The 21,082-nt window shown below is 37.8% G+C and overlaps 1 protein-coding gene across 2 annotated transcripts in view; it reads left to right on the top strand.

Moving 5' to 3' along the window:
- Window positions 1–21,082, top strand: part of LOC127446843 (activin receptor type-1C-like) — a 90,957-nt gene that overhangs the window by 56,788 nt on the left and 13,087 nt on the right. The window contains exons 8-9 of one of the 2 annotated variants that reach the window (XM_051708130.1): window positions 2,390–2,520; window positions 7,629–7,769. In XM_051708130.1, coding sequence (XP_051564090.1) covers window positions 2,390–2,520; window positions 7,629–7,754 — 257 coding nt within the window. In that variant the 3' untranslated portion in view covers window positions 7,755–7,769. Of the gene's footprint in view, window positions 1–2,389; window positions 2,521–7,628; window positions 7,770–21,082 lie in introns of those variants that run through there. The other variant, XM_051708131.1, reaches the window with a different exon arrangement.

Here is a 21,082-nt window from a genome sequence, read left to right on the forward strand (position 1 = left end):
TATTTTTTAAACACCTGCTTAAAGGCATCATATTATTTGAAATCACATTTATCCTTGATCTTTTAAGATAAAAGAGCTTGATGCAAACATACTATGAAAACATAATGTAACTTTCAGAGCTCAAAACTTCCTCAACAGTTCAAAAAGAGCATTGCTTGAGACTAATCTGCAAAAACTGGATGTTCTGTTCATGTCAGACAAATGAATACATCAACACATGACCTGCCACATTTATGTACATGTCAAAAGCACCTATTTTCTATCTAAACTCTGCCCTCCCAAGTTTAAATCTGAAGTCTTGTAGATACTATTATTCCTAAACATGAGAAAAATGAACAATAAGAGTAAAATGTGATAAACCTTTTTCTGGTTGTGTGTAGCACCTGCCACTCTTCAGATCCTTCTGAACAATCCCAGAGTTAGAAACAAGCAGCTGAAGTTTATTTTTAACAAGATCCCATATCATTTCTATCTGATCTTAACAGCTTGAACGGCACATTTAAAAAAAGATAAGATAAACATATGTAGCCTTATCTTTATTCTTCATTAACAGTACAACAAATGCATACAAACTAAACTGCACAGTCAAAATTAAAGTAAAATATATTGGTAATAATAAAGTAAAATTTACCAATTTGCCTCCACCATGATTATTTAATTGACATTCTCCAACACAGAAAGTCGGGGCTCAAAGAAAATCCCCAATTTCCCACTGGTAATTACGAGTGGTGCTGTTCATGTGTGCTCATCTCATAAATACGATCATTCCGACATTAATTGAACCCACCAAATGATAAAAATGTATGATCCCTGTTTTACTGAAATATCAAATCCATATGTACAAAGAACATCTAATTCAGTCAGGACCACTTCCATCAAATTAATACTTTGATTCGCTTATAGATAATTGAAGAAATCTGTTGCTGTTGGCGGTATGGTTCTATCCTGGACAAATTCCCCGCCCATCCAGACAGCCATGCATGGACAGAGCAGGGAGTGCAGCAATAGCCCCCCAAGGGGGAAACAAAACAGATCCAGCAGAATTATATTGCAACATTGTGTTTATTTATTTTCATTTCTGACAGTGCAACACTGTACAATTTTGCATAATAGATTTAATAGAACTTTAGATACTGTATATCAAGTTGGTAAATCAAGAACACGGCACAATAATTTCAAACTGACAATGTATTGTAGTCTAAGAGCACAGAACAACGAGACAAATGTAGAGAAAACTAAAGGCAAAGCTGTCATACAAGAGGTGAAGCTGGGGATGGAGGAGGGTGTTAAGTGGTGCTTGCATCCAAGAGATGGAAAGACAGCTAAAGCAATGAATAAATGGAGGTGTAAGGAGGCCAAACAGTTGGAGTGGAAAAAGGAAATGACATGCTGTACAAAAAGTTGATGCATAATCCAAAAATGGCATTTTATTGGAAGGTGCAAAAATATTTACAGTGCAGGAGAAAACAAAAATAATAAAAACTGTACAAAAAAGAGAAAACAAAACAAAACAGCAACAATGTGCTAATTTGGCTAAACCAAACAGCCCAAGTTTGCAACACTGCTCAATCCACAATCCGAACTGAATGCATTCAGCCAGCAAGCACATTTATAGGCTACAGGGCATACCAATTTAACAGGAATAAACTAAAAAGTTTGCAACAATCAAATAAAATAATATAAACACCCAACACAACAAGACTTAAACTTCCCAAACAGGTAATACAACAACCATTAACAAAAGAAAGTTTAACAACAAATTAAATGGCCAAAAACATCTGTTCCTAAATTCTCCCCTCTGACATCACACCAAAATGGTAGCTTCCACAGGAAGTGATGAGGCTGTTGCTTTAAAAAGCAGTTTAACACAGATTATGGGTTTGGTTGTACAGAATGTGAACCAGGAAGTTTAACTGCTACCAGGTTTGTGGAAAATGTGTGGAAAAATAAAGGTAATTGTCACATGAATTATTGTATGTTCTGGCATTTTGTTCTTTTAGAAAAACAGTGACAAACTATAAGGAGCTGAAAACTCAGCAGTAACAATCTTAGACTGAACAACACAAAAACTCCATAACACCTTCCAGATGTTAATTTGCCGGCAATGCAAACCATACAAGTGATATGGTTGTATGTTTGTAAGTCCAAGTTTATACAGTCAACAGGTTAACCTGTGACAGGAGGACTTAATAGAACCACTCTGATCAGCTGATTGCAAGCTTGATGGATGTGACCTGCCTGAACTGACGCTATGCTTGATTTCAGTCAGGACTACTGAATACTTGACTTGAATACTTTGGTTAAACTGTTTGGTTAAAGTAAAAGTGAACAAATGAAATGTTCCATCATTATTCAGAATCAATAGTGATTAAAGCTTTGTGTTCTGCAGGGATTCATGAAGATTTCCAGTTGCCTTATTATGATCAGGTGCCATCAGACCCATCGGTGGAGGACATAAGGAAGGTGGTGTGTGAACAGAAACTGCGCCCCAACATACCCAACCAGTGGCAGAGCTGTGAGGTGTGTGTGAGAAACCCACCATAAGTGTGGCTTTTGTAGTATTCACTCACATGTGAAATCTACTGAGTAATTAGCAGGATTTAGTCATGTTTGGAGAGGGATATTACACAACCATTTAATATGCTATTCCATATTATTTATGATTAAATAAAGAGTTCACCCAAATATGAAAATTCTGTCATTTACTCCACCTAATGACATTTCAAACCTGTATGACTTTCTTCTATCTGAGGTTTTTAGAAGAATATTCATGCTGCTCTTTTCCACACAATTTATTAAAAAGGTCATAAAATATCTTGCTCTAAAATTTCATTTGCACTTTTGCCAGGGGTCTGGGTAGCTCAGCAAATATTGACGCTGACTACCACCCCTGGAGTCGCAAGTTTGAATCCAGGGTGTGCTGAGTGACTCCAGCCAGGTCTCCTAAGCAACCAAATTGGCCCGGTTGCTAGGGAGGGTAGAGTCACATGGGGTAACCTCCTCATGGTCGTGATTAGTGGTTCTCGCTCTCAATCGGACGTGTGGTAAATTGTGCGTGTCACGGAGAGTAGCATGAGCCTCCACATGCTGGGAGTCTCCGCGGTGTCATGCACGACGAGCCACGTGATAAGATGCGCGGATTGACGGTCTCAGAAACGGAGGCAACTGATCACATAATCCTCCACCCGGATTGTGTTGAGTAACTGCGCCACCACGAGGACCTACTAAGTAGTGGGAATTGGGCATTCCAAATTGGGGATAAAAATGAGAAAATAAATAATGATTTGCACTTTTGCATATTCAAACATACCGCATTGTGAACAGTTATGTGACACGGAAAAAACAATTCTGTTTGTTATCATTGACGTCAAACCTGCATGACACTTCTTCACTCCAGTGTTGGGGAGTAGTTAACTAAAAATAGCGATGCTACTAACTTTACATTTTTCAGTAGCATGACAGTAATTAAAGGCGCACTATTGTCTTTGTGTCTTCTTGGACTTACACTGACACCTAGCGGCTTGGATGCAGCAGCATTTAAAATCAATACTCTTCAGTTTAAGATGTCATTATAGAAATGTAGTATTCACAGTCAGCCATGATTACTTTAATCAATGTGTGAAAGTGTCAATCTCAGTAACCGTCATGTTATTTAAGTGAGTAGTATTCAGCTGGTCATGTGATTCTAACATGGCAGCCCCCATGTGCGGACCCTCTCCATGTAGAATAAAACAGCTTTTATAAGGTTACTGATATGACTGGAGTCTTCATTTTAATGAGTGCTCATGATTTCCTACATATATTGCAAAATTACAATTCATGTCTTTAGGAGCTCAACTTTGTTTAATGAGGAAAAAATTACTGAGTGCACCTTTAAGTTATTTTCACAATAGTGTAGCTTTTCCAGTAACAAGCTACATTTTTCAATAAGAAGTGCTGTAGCATCTCAAAATTCTTCATTTGTCACATTGTATTGTGAACGCAGCAGTGGAGCCGAGGAGGAATCATCACACTCACCTAAACAGTCCTCTCTCTTATGTAGCACTGGTTAAAAATAAATCATTTAAGTGAATCAGTTCTTCACTTACAGACAGTTCCTGTAAATGAATCAGTTAAAATAAACAATTCCCTCATATTTAGCATTGGGAACTGTGATTGCTTTTAGTGAGTCGGTTCATTTGGACGGTTCATGTAAATTAAATATTCACAAAAATGATTCACTGATTCACTTGAGCACTGTACATCCTTAAAGGGACTTTGTCTTCTTTTTTGAAACAAAATATTCAAGTAATTGCTGCTGTTTATTACTATACTTTGATTCAGTTACATAAAATAGGGTGTTTTCTTGTGTATATTAAGAATAAATATGTTCACTTTAATGTTGTCAACCTATTTGTTTAAACCTAACAGAAATGAACCATGGTTTTACTATAGTAATATTGTAGAAACCAGGTTTAATTTTGTGGTTACCATTGTTTTTTTTACTACAAATACCAAGCTAGTTACGCTATGGTTACTGTTGTAGAATCAATGTTCATTTTTTTTTTTTTTTAAGTGAATGTCAGTCTAATTAAAAACAGTTTATAGTATCAGAACTTCTGATTTAAATAATATCTGACTGTTATACAGTATATCTAAAAATATTTTCTTCTAAAATAAAAGTAGTAATTAGTACATTTTTGTTAGTAGCTTGTAATGTAGCTATTTTTTTTAAAGAGTAGCCTGACTGTTGTTTAACTACATTAGGTTATGAATAACTTGTAGCTTTGTAAGCTACAGTTTCAAAGTAGCTTCCCCAACACATCTTCACATGACATATTTGAATACGCAAATGTGATTTGAGAGCTATGGCGAAGGGAAAGATTATCAGTAAACAACAACTTCAGTTTCAGTCTTTCCAATCTTATGACTTCAGAAGACTTCTAGTGCAGTTGTACAGACTTCTTTTATGATACTTTTATGGTGTATTTAAGGTATACATTTTTATCAGTTTGCGTTCCCTGGGGATCAAACACATGATCTTGGCGTTGCGAGTGCCATGCTCTACCAGTTGAGCTAAATAAACCTTTGTAGGGCTTTACTGGTTGTTTAGATCAGTGTTACTATCAGAAATAATTAATTATTTCTGTAGTTATTAATCAATATTTAAATTAATTAATTGTATCTAACTCATTAAAACCTCATATGGGGCTCCAGTAAATGTAGTGTGCTACGTTTAGGAGCAAGTTTGGTTATTAGCAATAATTAATAATTATCAAAGATAATTATTAATTACAAAAATCAATAGAACATTGATGAGAATCAATGTTAGCTATTTTAAATCCTTTAAAATCAACACTTATCAAAGATAATTGTTAATTGTTAACATCGATGAAACATTAATTACAATTAACACTAGCTTATTGATCATTCAAATTCAATCAAAGATAATTATCAATTATCAAAAATCAATAGAATATTAATAAGGATTAACATTGACGGGGCACCACCCTGGAATCAGGGGCTAATAACCAAATAGTAAAACAGTCTCAATATTAGATTTGTTTTCTTAGGAAAATCGACATCCGAAGAATATCGATTTTCGGGAAAAAAAACAATGAATGAAGGTTTGAATCCGAGCACTGAAATCCCGTCAGCATGACACAGGCTTATGCAAAACAAACCAAAACACTTCTCTTTGTAATATAAACAAAGTTTATTTATGCAGTAATATCAATTAATAATTAATACAATGCAGTCAGTAAACTTCCGACTTACAACTACAAACTAAACAGTGATATGGTTAGATAGGGAAATAAAAATAATCCTATAACACATAAGGTGTGTGTGTGTGACAGTGTGTATGTGTGTGTGTGTGTGTGTGTGTGTGTGTGTGTGTGTGTGTGGTTAGTGAGAGAGAGAGAGAGAGATGATTAAGTGACAGCCCGAAAGCTGATTTCGCGATAGCTGGAGATAAAGCAGCCGTGTTCATCACTCAGAGACGCGGTTTTACGAGCGGGGCTCGTAAAAGTCCCTTGTTATTTGACTCTTTAATGGATGAACTCAGTTGCTGTCTCACCCGCGATGGCGAAAATGCACAACAGTCCAACTTGGTTGGACCACAATACAGCAAAACAAATTCGTGATAATTAATACCCTGAGTATTAATAATTAGCGGACATGGCGGTCCATAAACTGTACAAGCAAAAACCTTGAAACACAAGAATAACACGCTATAATATTCTATCTCTGCCCAGACGTAACCTCTTACTTGAATCGCATGAGGACACAGGTAGAATGTGTTTTCCTCCGTCCTTTAACTTTGACCCGGTTCCTTGAGGCTCGGGTGATGACGGGAGGCCGTTTTCTCACGCTGTCGGCGGGCGGTACGGCTGTTGATTCTCGGCGGGCTGGCGGAGAACTCAGAAATGTCGACTTGATTGAAGATGGAAGAGAAATCTTTAATCTCTTCACTTCTGTAGGCCAACGGATGAAGATGCGAATTGCTCGGCGGTCTCCTTCGAATCCGTCAGAGTGTTCGGTTGAACACAGAGTAATCTCAACTCATCCAGCGAGATGGAGATTGTATGGCCACAGTTTCAAGTCGGACATTACTTCCTTAAGCCACGAGGTTGCACCGGAGAGCAGCAAAAAGCTACGTCCGTATTCGGTGAACGAAGTCGCTGGAAGCAACTTTGGAAGCATTTCAGAATTATTTGAAGTCCTGATGATGTCATGTTTGAGGGACGTTCTGTTGTGTGCCTCATCCAATAGGAGTTGAGTGTTCGATCCTTTAGTGGGCAAGGCTTCATGGATTTGTAGTCTGTTTTGGACTCCCTTTGTTTGATTTTGACGCGATTTTTGTCAGTAAAATTTACGACTTAGAAGGAGGGGGCTTGAGGAATGTTTTTGACTGTTAGGCCTGCCTTTGTCTTCTATCTGAATACATGAGGCCCAACACCTTAAAGGGGTCATGAAAAGCTGTTTTTTTTTTTTTAAATACTTTTATCAACCCTGAGGTCAACCGATAATGTTATTAAGGTTTTTTTGCACCAAAATTTAGTAATATGTGATCATTTTCCACCCTGTCTCTGGCCCTCTGTCTGAAACGGTCAGTTTCAGCCTAATGACCTCCCTAAAACTTCAATGTAAATGGCCACTGTTATGATTGGCTAACATCGTCCCCTTTGGTGATCAGGAATAGAGAGACCTGTCCGTCCTGCTCTCTCACTGTTTCTGAACTGAAGCACCAGTGGGCGGGGCCAAGGGTAGGATGATTTTAAGTAGGTGTTGATGTTTTTTCGCTGTAGAGGTGGTCATTTATTAATGTACCCCTAGTGATGTAGGGTAGTCACAGAAATCGTGAATGACTCATTTTTCCAGCTTGGTTTCAATAAATGCATTTATTGCATTGTGAAACAATTTTGAGTTCTAAAATTTACAGTATGTTTTTATAGTAGAAAGACCTCATATGTCAAAATATCAAGGAACATTTTATTCCTCATGACATGACCCCTTTAACATCTCTGTTTGTGTTCCATTGAATAAAGAAAGTCATACTGGTTTGGAGTAACATGAAGGTGAGTAAATGATGACACTATTCCTTTCAGGATGTTTTGTGTGTAAGTGTATTGTTGTATTTGTTCCAGGCTCTGAGAGTTATAGGTAAGATCATGCGGGAGTGCTGGTATGCCAATCCAGCTGCTCGCCTGACTGCACTGCGTGTCAAGAAGACTGTATCTCAGGTCACCGTTGTCAAAGACGTTAAAGAATAACACAGCAGCCTGATGTCAGGTGGCAGCGTTAATGGGACATTTTAAATGCTCTAAACGTCTGTGATGCCAAAGAGTTGTGTAGTTTAGAAGGGAAATACTGTCCTGTAATGACACTGCATTTATAGAATGAATGAAGGAGAGTTGGTTTAGTTTCTTAGCCTGTAGATGGCAACAGATGTGTACAGATATACTGCTACCTCAGCCCTTCCTGTAAGTGCCAATTGCTTCGAGTTGCACATTTTGCTTTATGCCATAAGTGTTTTGTTTGGTGTCATATAAATACATGTTTGTTTAAATACACTGGTGGCCAAAAGTTTGGAATACTGTACAGATTTTGCTGTTTCGGAAGTAAATTGGTACTTTAATTCACCAAAGTGGCATTCAGCTGATCACAAAATATAGTCAGGACATTACTGATGTAAAAAAACAGCACCATCACTATTTGAAAAAAGTCATTTTTGATCAAATCTAGACAGGCCCCATTTCCAGCAGCCATCACTCCAACACCTTATCCTTGAGTAATCATGCTAAATTGATCATTTGGTACTAGAAAATCACTTACCATTATATCAAACGCTGTTGAAAGCTATTTGGTTCATAAAATGAAGCTTAACATTGTCTTTGTTGTTGTTTTTTAGTTACCAGAGTATGCAATAGACTGGCATGTCTTAAGGTCAATATTAGATCAAAAATTGCATAAAAGAAACAGCTTTCTCTAGAAACTCGTCAGTCAATCATTGTTTTGAAGAATGAAGGCTATACAATGCTTGAAACTGCCAAAAAACTGAAGATTTCATACAAAGGTGTACACTACAGTCTTCAAAGACAAAGGACAACTGGCTCTAACAAGGACAGAAAGAGATGTGGATGGCCAGATGTACAACTAAACAAGAGGATAAGTACATCAGAGTCTCTAGTTTGAGAAATAGACGCCTCGCATGTCCTCAGCTGACAGCTTCATTGAATTCTACCCGCTCAACACCAGTTTCATGTACAACAGTAAAGAGAAGACTCAGGGGTGCAGGCCTTATGGGAAGAATTGCAAATAAAAGCCACTTTTGAAACAGAAAAACAAAAAGAAAAGGTTAGAGTGGGCAAAGAAACACACACATTTTACAACAGATAATTGGAAAAGAGTGTTATGGATCTTAACCCCATTGTGCTTTTGTGGGATCAGCTAGACTGTAAGGTGCGTGAGAAGTGCCCGACAAACAGCCACATCCATGGCAAGTGCTACAGGAAGTGTGGGGTGAAATGTCACCTGAGTATCTGGACAAACTGACAGCTAGAATGCCAAGGATCTGCAAAGCTGTCATTGCTGCACGTTGAGGACTTTTTTGATGAGAACTCTTTGAAGTAGTTTAAGAAGTTCTGAACATTCATTTCAAATTGTTATAGTAATTTTTCACATTATTAATGTCCTGACTATACATTGTGATCAGTTGAATTCCACTTTGGTGAATAAAAGTACCAATTTCTTTCCATAAGAGCAAAATATGTACATTACTCCAAACTTTTGGCCACCAGTGTGTGTATGTGTGTATATATATATATATACAGTATAATATATAATGCTATATATTATTACTGCTCCAATTCAAACAATTGATAAAAAAATCAGATTCACTTTTGAAATAATGTCAAAGTTGAAATGGTGTTTAAAAAAATATGTTTTTTATAAATGGTCAAGGATACAGAAAAAATATATAGGGACCCCAAGAGAGGACCAAAAATGGACAATTTATTTTTGTTGTATTTCAAAAGGCCACGTGTTGCTGTTTGACATCAGAAAGTGTAATGTGGTCTGCATAAGGAAACTGTCTTTTAGCCTGGCTCTGTGCAGGTTGTGGTTTACTTACACTTACTGGAGGATATTTTTCTACTATTTTATAAGCTTTTGACTGCTCTGTGTAACTGTAGAAACCTGTAAGGTGATTTCCTGTAAACGCTGTTATTTCTGAATGTAAAGGAAATAGTGTTTTGCAGAAGTGCAGATGTCTGTGACAAATCTTGACATCTCTCTCACGGCTGCTATATGCAGAAGGAAAACAGAGTAACTGATCGTCCAAAGCCTTTTAACCAGATGCTTCATCTAGAGGACTTCAGAATGCCAATGTGAAATTTATATATTTAAATACTTAAGTTCAAATTGTACTCTATTGCACTATACAAAAGCTCCAAGCAGCTGAAATGAATGTTAATCAACATTTAACAGATGTGAAATGCATTTTGCAACTATTTAAATAGCCTCCCATATGATCTATTGTAACAATAACAATCTGTATGAAACCAAACATAAAGTCTTGTGTAAATACATTTCAATTAACCATGAGAGTATACTGGAGTGTTGTTATTTGTTGAAAGTTAATAGTTGCATTGCATTGTGATTGTGTCATGACTTGTAAGGTTCCTGTGTATATTTTGTAGAGTTCTCTTTTCTGAACAGTGCTGTGCAGCATATGCTTGTAAGTGACATCAAATGTCTGTTTTGCATTACATTGCCTCTGTCGATGTGACACTAACTAAGCCTGTTTGGATGAGTCTAATTCTGCCTAATGTAATGTTAATAACATTATCAGAACCAAATGAAGTATAATGCATGCGATGAATGTTCAGATTGAGTCTTTATACTGTCATTAGACAAAATATTGTCTATAAACAATAGAATGCTTGCCATAAACATGCTAATTCAATGTCGATTTAATCATGTTCATTCAGTCTGAACCAAAGAAACATTGTTTAGATTCAGTTTTGCCTGATGGTTGAGAAGAAAGTCACAATACAGTTTTCTCTAGATCTACTGTAAGTCTTAGATGAGGTCTCGAGATGTTTGGGGTCAGAAAAAATTGTAACGTGTAACTGGTCCTGCTCGACCCGCTCTGAGCAGGATTCGAAACAGCATCAGCCGGTATGGGAGGTGGGCACGCTAATGAGGAGGCTAAAGTCTACAACCTCTAGCATCTGTCGCTAGTGCGCCTCTTTAGGCCAGGGGAGTGAGGTTTACACATATACCTCACAGCTATCACGTACCAGCTGGCTCCCGTTACACATGCACCATTGGTAGGAAGAGATGGCTTGTTTTGTGACATGTTAAAGCTTATTATATATGTAACATATTGCCAATTTCCTTTGTGATAAACAGAATTCTCCAGATTATGTATTGCGTATTAAGCAACCTGGTCTCATAGAATCCCGTTACTATACATAGATTTTCGCAAAATAATTTTTACGTGGCTCGATGTACGTCTCCCTGCAAATTCCTGGTGAAATTAACACTAGAGGTGCTACAACAATGATGACTTTTATTCACTTTTACTCAAATCACCAGTAAAACAGATTTTCAGATCATAAACACTTAGGGGCAGATTTCTAAGAATGAATTGCGCCAGCTAAAAGCTGCGCTAACTGCGCTCGTTTAGTGCCCGATTCACAAAAGGAATTATGCAGATCATTCAACGGTGCAAAAGCGCCCACAAAATCGCTGCTGAACGCAAGTTGCATGCGCAATTCTGATCTTGCGGTCCGATTCTGAGCGTAATATAGCCAAGGATGCCACAGATCACAGTATTTGACCCACCCTGCCGGGACTGAACAGCATCACTTTGATCCAGACACCTGGATCATCTCTTAAACATGCAGAATGTGCGCTTGAGGACACCGCACATCTGGATATATGCCAGGTTATAATGTGAGGTTTTAAAATCATTTGAAGAGTATTTGATTAATTACTGCTGAAATGATTGGTTGAAAATGTTCACAGACATCTCTTTTAAATCAAATTTATTTTACCGCCTATTTTCATGTAAATTGAGTTTTGTGCATGAAGCGCTAACATTAATGAGCCTAATTTACATAGAAAAGAGGCATGTTTCTGTGGGAAGGAATGACAATGACTTCATTTAAATATTGAAGATGCAGCGCAATTTCAGGCGCTGATTGCACCCGCTAAACGTGATTGCGGGTGGTTAGTGAATAAGACGCTGAAATACCCCACGCAAAAGTTGCGCAACTGTTAAGTGAACCTGCCCCTTACTTTTTGCCCTGTTCCTCGGTAGTAGACATTTTTACTACTTTAAATTTTAATGTTTGCATTTCATAATCAACTACATTTGCAAGCTTGTTTGAAAGTGATTAAAAAGTGTGGTGGCTCAACTGAGTCAAAATGGGAGGCTAAAGTATAATAGCACCATAAAACGACATAGTTGCTTCAGCAATTGTGTTTTTCATCTGACATTTGCTTTTTTATGACACTAAAAAAGTAGGTAGGTTTTGTTTATTTAGAACTCAATAGAGCATAGACCTTATTCACAGCAGTGCCATGTTTGATTTTTGATGGGAATGAAAACGAGGTTGTGAAGGACAGACTTAGGCTACGTCCACATTAATCCAGATACATTTGAAAACAACGTTTTTGTTTTCGAAATGCTCTCCATATACTGCATTTTTAAATGTTTTGCAAAACTTGCTCATCCACACAAAACTTATGAAAATGCTTAAATCCCCTTACTGTGCATGCAAAAAATTGCCGCTCCATGTACGGGGTGAAACGCAATTGTCCTTGTGTTTCGTCGCGGACAGCAATTCAAAGTACACTTTGAAGGAATGCATTGAGAAGATTGTACAAAGTAACGTATCTTTAACAACGCTCTCAAAGTGACAGACAATAACGGCGCTACAATATGGGCAACCATATTGATTGTTTTGGGTTGAATGGATCACATGACTGTGTCACACAACAACAAAAACATAATTGTTTTCAGATATCTTCGTCTTCCCTGTCCACACTACAATGCGAAGATGGCGTAGTCAAATTTACCCACTTGGGAGAGTGTTTTCGAAAAGCTTCGTTTTAGCTGTCAAAAACGCTGTGTCAGTGTTTATGGAAGGCCTAAAACGTAGAGAAAAAGATGCGTTTTGAAACGAAAACATATTAGTGTGGACATGACCTTACCGTCTCTAAAATGGCATGCACTGTATAAAGCCTCTAGATCATATCTCATTTTACACAACTCATGTTTTGGGAGTTTTTTTAATTTCTTGGAAAGATGTTTTACTTATTTTTCAATGTTTCGTAAGCAAAACGATTCAAAACACTTTAAACAGCAGTACAACCCACTTTAAGTCTATCTCTTACGGCCTCGTCATTCTCATCCAAAATTAAAGATGCCACTACTGTAAATAAGGTCCATTAACCTTAAAAACCTCATCTGTTTGGGAGAACATTTAACTCACTTTTAGTGTGCCCAATGGACATTTCCCCTCAGAACTGCTGCGATACGTGTAATGAACCGCATAATGTCATTTTGCCAAGATGTGTCTGTATTCAGACTTTCCCTAAAGAAGCCTGAGCTGTTTGTAAATGTGCCGTCTGGATTTGAAGGAGACTTTCATATGAGGAGGGTGTACTGTATATATTTCCACTGACATACTGTACATGTCTTTTGTGAGTAGCATTGTGTTTTTGTCTTTGTTTTAGAGTATTTATTTAATTCAAAATGTGAACCATACAACAATAAACTATTTTTCATGATTCATCTATATACATTTCTAATTTCTTTATTTGGCATTTGCAAAAATTTTAATTTCCCTATTATTTCTAGTGTTCTCTGACCTGAAGTTACCTTGTGCTGTTAACCATAAAACATCCTTACTGATGACTCAACCGGGTATTTCTTCCTCAACAACCTGCAGATGTGACAGTTTCAGGCACATTTAACTGTTAGACTGTTGAATGAGTCATATAAGTTTTTAATGTGCATATGTGCATGCATGCATAGTGTATTTGTGCATTAATTTAGTATTTGTATTCTGGACGGCAACCTAATTAATCATATAATGGAAAATACGTTACATATCTGCAGTTTGGTCAGACATTTCTCTGAAACAAACAGGCCTGTTGACATGATGCATGAATAGTGTCAGATATCTGAAGATCCTATGAGGTTATTGAGATAACTGTGGCTTCCTTCATTCATGTTTGCGTGCTGACAGCAGTGATCTGATAGCACCGTGTAACACATTTTTTTTTTTTTGGTTCCTGGGTAGTAAGTGTTATTTCCTAATTGCTTATGCCTCAAAAGTATAGAACATGGCTATTATTCCCCACAAACTTTGCTTTTGTGACCAGGACAGTGATATTTTGAAATGTACCTATTTTCCAGAACATTCCAGATAGATTCAGTGCTGAGTAAACTTGGAGTAACTTCTAGAACTTTCCAGTAATATAAATAGTAGTATAAAATACAGGGGCCTTAAGCCCACCAGTTCAGTTTAGTTCCAGCTGCCTAAGTGGATACATATCAAGACCTTGCTGGATGCCTTGAAGTATGATGAGTACGGCTGGGAGGTCATGGGAGACTTCATAATGGTAGCATTCCTGATGGGTCTCCAAGGCAGTTTTACCAAGTTTCCCTGCTATCTTTGCCTTTGGGACAGCAGGGACACCAAGGCGCACTACCACAAGCGGGACTGGCCACAGAGGACTGAGTTCTCTGTGGGGAGGAACAACGTCATGTGGGAGCCACTGTTGGACCCCCGGAAGGTGCTGATGCCACCTCTTCAAATTGGGCCTTATGAAACAATTTGTCAGAGCTCTAGATAAGGAGTCGGCAGCCTTCAAGTACCTTCAAGACTTCTTCCCTAAGCTGTCTGAGGCAAAGGTCAAAGCCGGTGTCACAGATAAAGAAGATCCTGGAGTGCAATGAATTCCCCAAGAAGCTCACTAGTAAGGAGAAAGCGGCTTGGAACAGCTTTGTCGCAGTGGTTCGGGGCTTCCTGGGCAGTCACAAGGCCGAAAACTATGTGGAGCTGGTTGAGACTCTGGTGAAGAACTATGGCACAATGGGCTGTAGGATGTCCTTTAGAGTCCATATCCTTGATGCTCATCTTGATAAATTCAAGGAGAACATGGGAGCATACTCGGAGGAGCAAGGCGAGCGCTTCCACCAGGATATACTGGACTTTGAACGCCGCTACCAAGGACAGTATAATGAGAACATGATGAGAGACTACATTTGGGGGCTGATTCGTGAAAGTGTTTTACAGTATAATCATAAATCTAAAAAAACTACTCACTTCTAAATCTTTTGTAGTCATTTTTTTATTACTTTAGTATAAATACATGTTAATTTGGATTCATATGTTGTTTTTTTCTGACATTATGTGAACAAAAAGACACAAATTCGCCTGTTTTCTCATTGGAAATAGGTAAATTTCAAAATATCACTGTCCTGGTCACAAAATCAAAGTTTGTGGGATATAATAAGCATTTTCTATACTTTTGAGGCATAAGCAATTAGGAAATAACACTTACTACCCAGGAACAACAGGATGAGCATGGAAGATGTTGCTTATGTTACTGTAGACCTTCACCACATCACTGAGAATTCCAAGACAATAAACACATTCAAAGAATGAGAAATCTAGAATATGACATGATTATGATTATGTTCTGTTTAACCATCAAATTTCTTTATTCCCTCTGATAAAATTAAGCTCTTTAAGGGTCGATCACAATACACCACATTTAAAAATCTGAACAGAATCTAACAATAATATGTATTACACACTTACCAACTATGTAAATGGCTACAGACAAAAACTGTGCATTACAGACCACACGACTGTATGTGTGAAAGTGACTATTAATGCTGTCTACACAGGAAAGCCACCTTTTCACTGTCTTCGACATTCACATATTCATATATGACTGTCGAATTTTTCCCTACTAGTGACAGTCGTGATGAACTGTCAATTTGCTTGCAGTGGATTTTATTCATTGTAAGGGAAAGCCACCAAAGGTTCGCTACTACGCCTCAGAATTACATTGTTGATTTTGTTGAGCATGTGAATGAATTCAAGGAAATTCATGACTAATATTCACTATTTATTATTGTTATAATCAGAATCAGAATGAGCTTTATTGCCAAGTATGCTTACACATACAAGGAATTTGTCTTGGTGACAGGATCTTCCAGTACAGAACAATACAAAACAGCAACAAGACTTTTAAAAAATATTAAAAAATTGAATAAAAAATATTTAAAAGAAAACAAAGTATATATAGAATACACAATAGACATATATATATATATATATATATACACACATACACATACATATACACATATACACATACATACATATACATACATATATATATATATATATATATATATATATATATATATATATATATATATATATATACATACATACATACATACATACATACATACACACATACACATACGTAGTGCAAATCTAAATACAAATAGGTTATACAGTGCAAGGGAATGTAATGGCAGAAGAGGTTGGATGTGTTGGATAATATAAAAAGACTAAGCTGTATATTACACATTAATTATTGCTCAATGGGGCGGTTTTAACTGTTCATGAGATGGATAGCCTGAGGGAAAAAACTGTTCCTGTGCCTGACGGTTCTGGTGCTCATTGCTGTGAAGCGTCGGCCAGAAGGCAACAGTTCAAAAAGGTAGTGGGCAGGTGAGTGGGGTCCAGACTGATTTTTCCAGCCTTTTTCCTCACTCTGGAAATGTATAGTTCTTGAAGGGAGGGCAGGGGGCAACCAATAATCCTCTCCGCAGTTCGAACTGTCCTTTGTAGTCTTCTGATATCTGATTTCGTAGCTGAACCAAACCAGACAGATATTGAAGTGCAGAGGACAGACTCAGTGACTGCTGAGTAAAACTGTATCAGCAGCACCTGTGGCAGGTTGAACTTCCTCAACTGGCAAAGGAAGTACAACCTCTGCTGGGCCTTTTTCACAGTGGAGTCAATGTGGGTCTCCCACTTCAGGTCCTGTGAGATGGTAGTGCCCAGAAACCTGAATGACTCCACTGCTGCCACAGTGCTGTTTAGAATGGTGAGGGGGGACAGTGTTGGGGTGTTCCTCCTAAAGTCCACAATCATCTCCACCGTTTTGAGCGTGTTCAGCTCAAGGTTGTTTTGACTGCAGCAGACAGCCAGCTGTTTAACCTCCCTTCTGTATGCAGACTCATCGTCATCTCGGATGAGGCCGATGACAGTGGTGTCATCTGCAATCTTCAGGAGCTTGACAGAGGGGTCCTTGGCGATGCAGTCGTTGGTGTAGAGGGAGAAGAGTAGTGGGGAGAGCACACATCCCTGGGGGGCACCAGTGCTGACTGTACTGGCTGGAAGTGAATTTCCCCTGTCTCACAAGTTGCTGCCAGTCCGTCAGAAAGCTGGTAATCCACTGACAGATAGATGTGGTAACAGAGAGTTAGTGTAATTTAGTCCGGAGAATAGCTGGGATGATGGTGTTGAAAGCCGAACTGAAGTCCACAAAAAGGATCCTTGCATATGTCCCTGGTCTGTCCAGATGTTGCAGGATATGATGCAATCCCATGTTGACTGCATCATCCACAGACCTGTTTGCTCGATAAGCAAATTGAAGGGGATCTAGAAAGGGTCCAGTGATGTCCTTCAGGTGGGCCAACACCAGTCTCTCAAATTACTTCATGACCACAGATGTCAAGGCGACGGGTCTGTAGTCATTAAGTCCTGTGATTTTTGGTTTCTTTGGGACAAAAATTATGATTGAGCATTTGAAGCAGCAGGGAACTTCACACTGCTCCAGTGATCTATTGAAAATCAGTGTGAAGATGGGTGTCAGCTGGTTAGCACAGGATTTAAGACATGCAGGTGAAACGCCATCTGGGCCTTGTGCTTTCCTTATCTTTGTTTTCGAAAGACATGGCGCACATCATCTTCACAGATCTTAAGTGTGGGCTGAGTAGCAGGAGGGGGGGGAGGGAGGCTGCATGATGTGTTGGTATTTGTGTGAAGTGAAGGTCAGAGCGGATGTGGGGTGTGAGATTGGGCCTTTCAAATATACAGTAGAACACATTCAGGTCATCAGCCAGTTGTTGGTCCACCACAGGGTTGGGGGTAGGAGTCCTGTAATTCATAAGTTGTTTCATGCCACTCCATCCTGATGCAGGGTCGTTAGCTGAAAACTTGTTTTTCAGCTTCTCAGAGTATCTTCTTTTAGCCATTCTGATTTCCTTATTCAGTGTGTTCCTGGCCTGATTGTACAAGACTTTATCCCCACCTCTGTAAGCATCCTCTTTGGCCTGACGAAGCTGCCTGGGTTCTGCTGTAAACCATGGTTTGTCATTGTTAAAGGTTAAATAAGTCCTAGTTCACACCAGGCATCCTAAGAATATGGCTGAGCTGAAGCAGTTCTGTAAGGAAGAATGGACAAAAATTCCTTCTGAATGTTGTGCAGGTCTAATCCGCAGCTACCAGAAACACTTGGTTGAGGTTATTGCTGCCAAAGGAGGATCGACCAGTTATTAAATCCAAGGGTTCACTTACTTTTTCCACAGCATTGTGAATGTTAAATTGGATGTGTTCAATAAAGACATGAAAGATTATAATTGTTTGTGTGTTGTGACTTTTACAAACATGATATTTTTGATATTTTATGACCAATTAATGCAGAAAACCAGCTAATTCCAAAGGGTTCACATATTTTTTCTTGCCACTATATATGTCACATATTATATTATTAAACCGCAGATATAAATGGTTAAACTAATATCTGTGTTCTATTTTCTCCAGCTAGCTCACAAGCTTACCAGTTAGCCTATTCACTTTGTGCACCAAAGATGGGCAGCAATCTTGAAAATGTTGTCTTGGAACTTGGAACGATTGTATATAGATATCTATGGTGATGACGTCAAAGTTTAATTAGCTAACGACGTGGATTTACAGGATGTAGAGTTGCAAAAAGTTATCATGAGTATTTTAAAGTGTTCATGGGATATCATAACAACTAGAAGCAGTGGGGGTAGATTTCAAACCTAAAAATTGAGCAGAATAACACGTATAACAAATGCTTGTATCATGAGAATGTGCAGTGTGTCATCAGGGATGGGAGGGTTACTTTTGAAATGTATTCCACTACAGATTACAGAATACATGCTTTAAAATTTAATTTGTAACGTATTCCGTTAGATTACTCAAGGTCAGTAACGTATTCTAAATACTTTGGATTACTTCTTCAGCACTGGTAGATTTTTTCACTTGTTTTGACTATAAAAACCCTGCCAGTACAGTAAGACAAAATACACGTTAAAAATACATTCTCTGAAAAACCGAAATATCTTATGCAGTGTTGTTTCTAAAACAAGATCAATCTAATTGATCTTGTTTTAAGGATTTTTTTTATATTTTTACAGGAAAACAATATAAGAATTATTATCAAGAATACAGTTTTTGCCCTAATATCAAAGGTCTTACTAGAAAAAAAAAAAATTATGATCTAACATGAATTTTCTTGATAAAAAAATATGATCGTGCTTGGTAACGTGCATGTAAAATGGCTAGAAATATCATTTTATCTTTTATACACGTTTATACAAGGTTTACTTCTATTTCTTCTGCTCCAAACTTACTTCAAACTTACTTCTCTGTCTGCTCATATGAATGTAACACATCATAAGAAAGTGTTTCACCGCTGTTCAAATGCACTTTGGATCACATCATTTATATGTATAAATGTTTCCATCTGAAAGGACTAAATATTAAATGAAACAAATGACAATAAAATGCAAAGTAATCTCTTCAGTAATCAAAATACTTTTTGAATGTAACTGTATTCTAATTACCAATGATTTAAATTGTAACTGTAGTGGAATACAGTTATTACTACAGACTACAAATCCATGAAGCCTTGCTCACTAAAGGATCGAACTCTCAACTCCTATTGGATGAGGCACACAACAGAACGTCCCTCAAACATGACATCATCAGGAGTTGAAATGCCTCTGAAATGTTTCGTGAGTGGCTTCCAGCGACTTTGTTCACCGAATATAGATGTAGCTCTTTGCTGCTCTCAGGTGCAACCTCGTGGCACAAGGAAGTAACGTCCGACTTGAAACTGTAGCCATACAATCTCCATCTCGCTGGACGAGTTAAGATTACTCTGTGTTCAACCGAACACTCTAACGGATCCAAAGGAGACCGCCGAGCAATTCGCATCTTCATCCGTTTGCCTACAGAAGTGAAGAGATTAAAGATTTCTCTTCCATCTTCAATCAAGTCGACATTTCTGAGTTCTCTGCCAGCCCGCTGAGAATCAACAGCCGTACCGCCCGCCGACAGAGCGAGGAAACGGCTCTCGTCATCACCCGAGCCTCAAGGAACCGGGTCAGAGTTAAAGGACGGAGGAAAACACATTCTACCTGTGTCCTCATGTGATTCAAGTAAGAGGTTTACGTCTGGGCAGAGATAGAATATTATAGCGTGTTATTCTTGTGTTTCAAGGTTTTTGCTTGTACAGTTTACGGACCACCATGTCCGCTCATTATTAATACTCAGGGTATTAATTATCATGAATTTGTTTTGCTGTATTGTGGTCCAACCAAATTGGACTGTTGTGCAATTTCGCCATCGCGGGTGAGACAGCAACTGAGTTCATCCATTAAAGAGAAAAATAACACGGGACTTTTACGAGCCGTCCACCGTGTCTCTGAATGATAAACACAGCTGCTTTCTCTCCCACTATCGTGAAATCGGCTTTAGGGCTGTCACTTAATCATCTCTCTCTCTCTCTCTCTCTCTTACTAATCACACACACACACACACACACACACACACACACACACCTTATGTGTTATAGGATTATTTTGATTTCCATATCTAATCATATCACTGTTTAGTTTGTAGTTGTAAGTTTATTGACTGCATTGTATTAATTATTAATTGATATTACTGCATAAATAAACTTTGTTATATTTCAAAGAGAAGTGTTTTGGTTTGTTTTGCATACGCCTGTGTCATGCTGACGGGATGTCAGTGCTCGGATTCAAGCCTTCATTCATTGTTTTTTTTTTCCCGAAAATCGATATTCTTCAGATGTCGATTTTCCTAAGAAAACAATCTAATATTGAGACTGTTTTACTATTTGGTTATTAGTCCCTGATTCCAGGGTGGTGCCCCGTCAATGTTAATCCTTATTAATATTCTATTGATTTTTGATAATTCATCATTATCTTTGATGATTGAATTTGAATGATCAATAAGCTAGTGTTAATTTTAATTAATGTTTCATCGATGTTAACAATTAACGATTATCTTTGATGAGAATCAATGTTAGCTTTTTTAATCCTTTAAATCAACAATTATCAAAGATAATTATTAATTATTAAAATCAATAGAACATTGATGAGAATCAATGTTAGCTTTTTTAATCCTTTAAATCAACAATTATCAATGTTCTATTGATTTTAATAATTAATAATTATCTTTGATAATTATTAATTATTGCTAATAACCAAACTTGC

The sequence above is a fragment of the Myxocyprinus asiaticus genome, chromosome 10, assembly GCF_019703515.2.
Source record: "Myxocyprinus asiaticus isolate MX2 ecotype Aquarium Trade chromosome 10, UBuf_Myxa_2, whole genome shotgun sequence".
Lineage (NCBI taxonomy): Eukaryota > Metazoa > Chordata > Actinopteri > Cypriniformes > Catostomidae > Myxocyprinus > Myxocyprinus asiaticus.